The sequence below is a fragment of the Salvelinus sp. IW2-2015 genome, linkage group LG6.1 (genome assembly GCF_002910315.2).
Source record: "Salvelinus sp. IW2-2015 linkage group LG6.1, ASM291031v2, whole genome shotgun sequence".
In the NCBI taxonomy this organism is placed as follows: Eukaryota; Metazoa; Chordata; class Actinopteri; order Salmoniformes; family Salmonidae; genus Salvelinus; species Salvelinus sp. IW2-2015.
The window spans coordinates 15,070,280-15,078,630 of NC_036845.1; the positions used below are offsets into that span (position 1 = coordinate 15,070,280).

Consider the following 8,351-nt stretch of genomic DNA (forward strand, 5'->3'; position numbering starts at 1 on the left):
CTACCCTGCATATTCCTACCCTTTGCCGGCCCCTTAGATTCAAACCAGCAAACGTTCGGTTACTGGCCCAACACTCTTAACTGCTAGGCTACCTGCCGCCCATAATAAGTGCATTTAGTACACTATACTTACTATAGTTACTATGTCAGTTGAAATAGAATATGTCAGTTACTACAGAACATGGCAGTACCCTTTTTGCAGCAGACCTTTCCTATTGGGTACAGGGCTTAATTTCTCAGACCACAGAGGGCATCAAAAACAGTGAGACTATTGCCAGCTTATCTGTATCCAATGCAAGGCATTCTTCATATAATTCACATGCACATGTTACAAACAGCTATCTTGAAATATGTACACATTTTCTAATAGAAATCTTATAGAAACGTTCTTATAGTGAAATAAAGCTGTATCTGAATATACAAGGCAAGGGGATTGCAGTGTTGATCAAGGTTGGTTGATTGGTGTGGATTGGTGGGGTTTGATTGGTTAGTTGATGTGTTTGGGTTGATTATGGTCTAGATACAGTACAGTATGGCTGGGTGGTATGCAGTACAGAGGGACTTCCTGGATTGCTGCACCAGGTTAGAGGGAGGAGTAACAGACGGGGGACATGAAGTGACAGTTCACACCCATCAGGGACTCACACAGTCAATAAGAAGAGAGAGCCCACAGAGAGAGGTAATGTGCTGATTCAGTCTTATTCTCTGCATGGATCAAAAGACAAGCTATTGAACCACTATATATATTTTTTCTCGTTACATTGAATGACTGTTAAAACTTGATTATGGCTATGTAATGTAATGGTAATATTATTCATTTATGGAATTAAAACACATTGCTTCATAAGGCTTAAAATAGAATAGGAATAAATATTTTTGAATGCAGTTAAATATATTTATGAGCAATTGTGAAGAAGGCATTCATATGAACTGTGACCATAAATGTTTCTTTGACATCCTCTCTAGGCATTACAGCAAAATACATCTTAGTTGAATAAAAGTGCCAAGAAGGTTGTTATGAATGCCAATGTAGCACTCATAAAGGTGTAATGAAATATTCATATCCGATGTGTACTGCTATATGTTGTTATTATCACAACACCATTTCATATTCTATTTCACACTCGTCTTGTGCTCCAGACCAGTAGACAGAGACAGAGATAGTGACCATTAGAGAAAGAGGAGAGAGACCCCGGTGTTGTGGTTGATTCATCGAGGCAGTAGAGGCAGGATGTGGGTCCTAATCTGGGCAGCTCTACTTCTCTCTCTGACAGAGAGAACCACATGCCAAAGTAAGGTCATTTTATCACTACTATTGTTAATATACATTTGGCATACATCCCAACAGATACTATGTCATATTTTTTTTTTTTTACGAACAAGTGAAGTAGTGCTTCTTGTAGTGCTTCTTGTATTACTCATGACTGTATTCATTTCCCTCCGTCAGATAAGGCCCCTCCAGCACCAATCAACATCACCTTCAGTCCAGCAGAGATAACACCACAGGCTGGACTATGTGCTGTTATTCCATGTTCGTTCACTCACCCTGATGACTTCACCGCTCGCACAGCAATATGGTTTAAATGCCCTGATGCACAATGTTCTATTAAACTCGAAACGGACTCTATTTTCCACTCAAGAAATTCCTCTATAGCTCAGGAGGGTTATAGAAGGCGAGTGTCACTACTGGAGACAGACCTGACAAAGAAGAACTGCAGTATAATCATCAACGACATCACTAAGACTGATGACGGAGACTATCAATTAAGACTGTCCGGAGCATTTAACAGTGGAAATAGAAGTAAATTTACATCCCCAGAGAAAGTTAAAATTGCAGTGAAAGGTACAGCATGACTATTACTGTTAGTTACAGTGACATGAGTATTACTTTAGTGTAATTAATCATGTACACTGACTGCAACATACACTGACTGCAACATACGTAGATCCAATTTACAAAGTCCAAGATTCCCCAAGTCTCCCATTTCAAAGTGTTTATTTTTCTAAACCGGCACTATGATTTCATACTTTATATGAGTATATGTTTCTGCTGTTTTCTACATGGATACAAAATCCATGTTATAGCATGACTTAAATGTAAAGGTAAATTCCTATTTAGCCGACATGTGCATTTACCATGAATACAGGAACATTCCCTCTAAATGTAAATCACGCTATTGTGCGGATCTTCCACGATCATGATTGAATCTAGGCCTCAGTCTGTGTTTCTATTTCCTGTCTCCAGCTCTGACCCAGAAGCCCTCAGTGTTGACTCCTCCTCTGACAGAAGGAGAACCAGCGACCCTGACCTGCACCGCCCCGGGGATCTGCTCTGGAACTCCTCCTAACATCACATGGACATGGAGAGGGACAGGAGACAACATCACTGAGCTCAGAGACAACACCACTATACAAAAGAGAGAGGATCTGACCAYCGTCACAACAACCCACTTCTCAACTTTGAACTTTACACCTTCAGCAGAGCACCACACCACCAAGGTCATGTGCCAAGTGACATTCAAAGGGAACATCACCACTGAGGAGACAGTGACTTTGAATGTGACTCGTAAGTAGCCTACATCATCTGACCTTACTTTGAACAACCCAACCTTTTGTTGTGCTTCAACAGTTATTTTTCATGACCATGGTTAACTGATTATATACTTTATTTTCTAGATGTGAAGGAACCCAAGATCTCTGGTAGTAACACAGTGAGAGAGGGTGATACCCTGAATCTGTCTTGCTTTGTTGAKAGCTACCSACCACCACCATCTATCACCTGGAGTAAGAATGGGACAACACCTTTGGAACAGAATAACTCTGGACTGGCCGCTCTCACCATCTCTAACATGACAAGAGAACATGCAGGGGAGTATGTGTGTAAAGCTCAACACCTCAACAGGACTCTGACAGCTTCCATTGTTGTCACTGTGATGTGTGAGTACAAACAACACTGTACAAACCTGATTAAAAATAGCTTGAAACATGTTTACTTGAAYTTGTCCATGATATATCTTCCCCCTCTGTCTCTCTTTAGACCATCCAGTGATTCTCAATGCTTCTGGGTGTGTCATCCAGGCCAAGMTCATGASRTGTGTGTGTGTCAGTCAGGGGGTCCCCTTACCTCTCATAYGKTGGCTTAACACTGAGGAGTACTSCCTCACTAAATCAGTGTTGAGGTCCTCAGTGAACACCACCATCAGGATGCATGTCGGAAACCACACCAACACTACTGTGGAGTGTGTCAGCACAAATGAAGTGGGCAGAGTGAGAGAGAAGCTGCAAGTRACCCAAAAAGAGAGCCAAGGAAAGCAAGGAGGTAAAGGTATAAGTTGTTACTTTGTTAGAGAGCAACAGCTTTCCCAATCCCACCCAATATGTATGCAGCATAGAGGATTTATATGCTTTGAGTGAGAAAATATAATGTTATTATTTCATTTAAAAAGAAAATCAGAGGATACAAAGTATTGTGAGCCACTCCTAAAAACGTACATGCTTTGTTCTCTTCATAGAGGAAGTGTCTAAAGACATCTTGGCTATGCTGTTGAACCCACCACTGATTGCTGCATTTGCGATTGGTGCAGCCTTCTCAGCCACCATCTGTTGTATCTTCCTGTGTTTGACAGGGAAATGTAAAAGGTACATGCATTCTATTACTGAAGTACAGTTAGTGTTAACTGAGTGTTGTTTTTAAAATCAATTGCAGATTGTCTTTAGAAATTCAGATGTACTATCAAGAGAATCAGATACATTGTCAAAAGTGCCAATGCCTTGCACCATGTTGTAATGGAAGTGCTTGCTAACCCCTCCAGAATATAGTTATTGAGAAATGTCATTACTAATATTTTCCTTAGACAACAACAGAGGATCTCAAAGGACTCAGACTCCAAAAGCCCTTTCATGAACCTGGAGATGGTGGCATGTGAAGACCAACAGGTGCAGTATCAGTTCATTTCTTTAATCAGCTTAACCAACATTCAGTTAGCATTGACATGCCAACAGGAGTTTACAAGACAGCATAAGCAGATCTGGGACCACCAAGCTAATAAAAGACTCCTAACACAGTGCTTTCTGTAATGTACTCCATAGATGGATGCAGGACAGGCTGTTGGGGGTGAACAGACCCCTCTGCAGGTGGTGCTGAGGGAGGGAGCTGAAAACGGAGGGACCCAGACCAGTGGAGCCGCGGGAAAATCTTCCACAAGGGAAGAACCAAATGAAGTGGACTACGCCAGCATCAACTACTCCCTGCTGAAGAAGAAGACTCCTGAGGAGGCAGAGAAGAAGACCACCACCGCAGAGTCAGAGTACGCCAAAATCAAACGAGAGAAGAAGAATGAAGGGGATGAAGATGGAGGAGAGGGGAGTGGAATGATGAGGATGGGGAAGGACGTGGAGAAAGAGAACGGTAAGCCAGCAGCAGAGACAGATGAGGATACAGCGCTTTACTCCAACGTCAAGGCTATTATGGGTGGTGGTGAGTGACACAGATATTTTTGCTAGAAACGTGGGGGATAGAATGCAGTATTGTACAGCCATGGGTTCTTATATCATTTTCTGAATCCAGATTGAAAGTTTTATGATGATACTGGGACTTTTGGTCAACTGAAACTACTGTAGTTAATAGTTTTGGTGTTGTTTCCTCATGTGTTTAATCCAGTTTGAATGTTTTACGATAGTACAGAGATGTTGTTTAATAACTGAAACTACTGTAGTTAATAGTTTTGGTAAATACTTTATTTTACAGCCATATGTCAGATAGTACTGTATGTGCCTGGTGCTTCTACAATTTAAATAATCATATTTTCTAGTTGTACATAGAAGAATGTTCTGGGTATGTTTTGTAATGTCTTTCAAGGAAGTGTCATTTTACTTTTGTAACGATTCTGTTTTGTCACCATGAGGAAAGACCGACAAAGATGTGGAAAGAGGAGGAAGGGAAGCGCTACTAAGGTACACTATAGTATATTTTGGTAGATAGAAGGTGCTCTTTGGTAAAAGGTGTAAATTGGTCATCAAAAAGAAAGGAGGACCAAGGCACTCTTCATATAATTAATTAAAATGCCTTTATTAGTATGGCATGTTCAATAGAAACAAAGTTGTTTAAAAACCGACGCGTTTCGGCTGCATGGCCTTCGTCAGGGAGTACAGAAAAAGGAGAATACAATGTCCTCTTTTGAAAGGCTTTTCCAATTAGCCCTAATTAGAAGAGGGAGTGGTTACCAAATTGGACACACCTAGTAAGCAATAATATACACATGAAAAGGTGAAATACTGTAGCTATGTTATCATGAGCATACAACTCCAAGCTAGAAGCATCAGAACACCCAGAGAGGCAGTTCCAACCCTAACCATGACTGGGAGAAGTGTCCAGAACAAGAAAGCAATATATTCCACAGTACTCCAGACCACAGCAAAACATGAACAGTCCAAACATAGCTAGATGGCAATTGAGCAAAATGTCCACTAGATGACAGCAAATGGACCCATCACGACCCTACAGGAAGGGTGAGAAATCCATATCTTCATTTAAACCAGGGTACTTAGTGGCCTGTAGTTTGTAAATCCAAAAACTTTCCCTTTGGTTTAACTGTTTAAGACGGTCCCCTTTTCTAATAGAGGCCGGAACATGATCAATACCCATAGCTTGTAGGGAGGCAGGGTTACCATGGTGTAAGGACTTGTAGTGCCTTGCCATGGGGTAGTCTTCATTGCCTACCCGTATGGCGTACTTGTGTTCCGCCAAGCGATCTTGAAGGCGTCTCTTTGTCCGTCCAATGTAGAACACCTTGCACTGTGGACATTCCAGTCTATAGATGACATGAGTGGTTTTGCAGTTAATAAAATGCTTGAGGTAATACTCCATTTTAGAAGCTGTGTCAACAAAATACTTTTTCTGTGCAATATTACTGCAATGGTTGCACTGGTAACATTTAAAAGAGCCCTTGGGTTTGTGGTCAAGCCAAGTTTTTTGAGAGTCACCCGGAAGATAACTGTGGACTAATTTGTCATTTAGGGTAGGACATCTCTTAAAGCTTATGACTGGTGGTTCAGGAAAGACTTGGCGTAGTAGCATATCACAAGATGTGGTTTGGAAAAGTAGAGAGGTCAAACCATTTCTGTTTTTTCTCCTCTTTCCTTTAATATTTGTGGGTGGGGATATTATGTAGTATGTGTGGTTGTAACCAAACTCTTACTGTAAATAGGATACTGATTTACTGCAGAAAATGTTGACATAATGTAATAAAGAATTCTCATTTTGGGCTAGCCAGAGAGCTCAAATGAAATAAATCAAGAAAAAAAGTGCATTGTGCTTTTAAAAGTTGTGTGTTATAGACGGGTTGGTTGTTTAGCAACCAAACAGACACATGTACAGCTATGGAGTCCAACAGACTGGGTTGGCTTAGATTGTTGACAACATGTAAACTATATTTAGTCTCCAATGTTTATTGAAAATACATATACATTTGCACAATGTCTCTCAAATAAGTTGTAACAGTTGTTGGTTAGCTAGCTAACACATTTTTTCGATATTAGATTAGCATATACGTGACATCAGTCAAAACAAGACGTGGTATCAAGAACAAGATAAAACTTGCTGAAACGACCCACCTACAATTCCCCACATGGCAGCTTCGTGTCGTTGTTGCTAGATATCTGGCCATCCAGAATCACCACAACACACGGCCTTCTGCCCCAGTAAAGCGTGCGTATTGTTTTCGTGACATTGTCAGCGAACCCATATATCAGAATATTTTTCTATTTTAAGTATGCATTATTTCAACATTGTTTTATATTGAGGCACTAACTCACTTTTAATGGTTGTGTATTTTAAGTTGTTTGTTCTCTGTAATCTGTTCAAAGCATGTTTAAATTGTGTATTTTTTGGGCTATTTCCAACCTACCATCTCCACAAATGTCATTCAACAGTAATTATAGGCTACCGATGGTATAAATCAGGGATGGGCAACTTTGATGGGGGTGGGGGCCACAAAAAGTCCGAACTGATCATGGGGGGCAGCAGTAACTCACGGGTCTGCCTACCCACACATGTAGTCAGAGCCAGCCCTAGCCTTTTGGGGGCCCTAGGCAAAATGTTGTTTACCCACCTTACGAGCACAATATTTTAGGGACACTTCTTGACTGCAGAGAAAAAAAATGTTTTTAGAGTTAATTTCCTGCAATTCTACACATTTTTCTATGGGACTTAGAGAAATGTTGCAGTTTTAAAGCAAGTTTGCTGCAAATCTACACATATTGCCAAGGGGTTCAGAGACATCGTCAAAGAGCAAGGTGACCGCCCACACCTGGGCCATGAAGCAGTCCCTCTTCTGGGTGACCAGCTGTGCTGGTGTGAGAGTGGGCAGGGCCTAGAGGAGGGTGTGGGCCGGATCTCTGGAAGGTCCCTTTCCATCTTCTCCAGGAGTCCTGGGAAGTCAAGTTTCTCCAGACAGGAGGGCCTCATAAGAACACCTTAGACAGGGCAACCCCCTGGGCCTTCCACACCTCCAGGCTCTTCTCCGTGTCCTTCTCTGAGGCCAGCAGGTCAAAGTACACCATGACCCTCTGCACCGAGAGGGCCTCTAGGAACATCACCACGCTGTTGACCTGGAGACTGAATGAACACCATGACCACCACGTTGTACCTCAGGAACGTGACTCGCCCCATGTAAGCCTCCGGGTCAAAGGGCAAGGCTGTGGGGGTGGGTGGCAGGTCCCTCAGGCAGAAGTCTGGGTGTTTGGGGTTGTGTAGATGGCCAGCTCCTCTGGAGGGGTGGGGGAGAGGGGGAGGGTGGCCCCTTAATCCTCAGACCCCACACCACGGATGGCATTAAGGAAGGCAGGCTTCTTTGACTCCCAGGTGCCCCGCCATGGCCAGGTTGATTCAGCTTATCAGGAGGTCCTCCACAGTATCCTTGACATCCGACAGCTTGGTGTTCTCAGTGGACTCTTTGAGGTTCCCCAGGGGATTCAGGCTGTGAGATACATCTGCTGTTATGGCTGTGAGAAAGGAGAGGATGGTCATTGGAATAGGACAATTGCTTAATCATTTGGGGATAAGTGGGAACACAATAAAACAGTTTGAACAAAACTCATAACATTTTACAGAATAACAATGTATACTACATAATTGCTCAAAGGAAGTATTGTGTAATTGGTAAGTATTGGGTAAACAAATACACAATCTTAGATCCAACTAACTGTCTTGTCATACCTTGTCAGTTGCACAATTGAATGCATCCAACCGAAATGTGTCTTCCGCATTTAGCCCAACCCCTCTGATTCAGAGATGTGCGGGGGACTGTCTTAATCGACATCTACATCATCAGCATTCAGTTGTTGGCGTTTAAC

The 8,351-nt window shown here is 42.2% G+C and overlaps 1 protein-coding gene and 1 pseudogene across 2 annotated transcripts; one reads left to right on the top strand and one right to left on the bottom strand.

Moving 5' to 3' along the window:
- Nucleotides 1-590: 590 nt before the first annotated feature.
- Nucleotides 591-5,134, top strand: LOC111965176 (sialic acid-binding Ig-like lectin 5). 2 transcript variants are annotated; one of them, XM_023989203.3, is made up of 9 exons: nt 591-678; nt 1,140-1,291; nt 1,447-1,842; nt 2,245-2,565; nt 2,676-2,936; nt 3,037-3,324; nt 3,512-3,638; nt 3,854-3,935; nt 4,089-5,134. In XM_023989203.3, the coding sequence occupies exons 2-9, from the start codon at nt 1,231-1,233 to the stop codon at nt 4,482-4,484; spliced, it is 1,932 nt and encodes a 643-aa protein (XP_023844971.1). In that variant the 5' UTR covers nt 591-678; nt 1,140-1,230; the 3' UTR covers nt 4,485-5,134. The 2 variants fall into 2 exon arrangements, with proteins under 2 accessions (XP_023844971.1, XP_023844972.1); XM_023989204.3 differs by having other exon boundaries at nt 592-678; nt 3,037-3,318.
- A 2,091-nt stretch (nt 5,135-7,225) lies between these two features.
- On the bottom strand, nt 7,226-8,057 carry LOC111965179 (interferon-inducible GTPase 1-like; annotated as a pseudogene).
- Nucleotides 8,058-8,351: the final 294 nt, after the last annotated feature.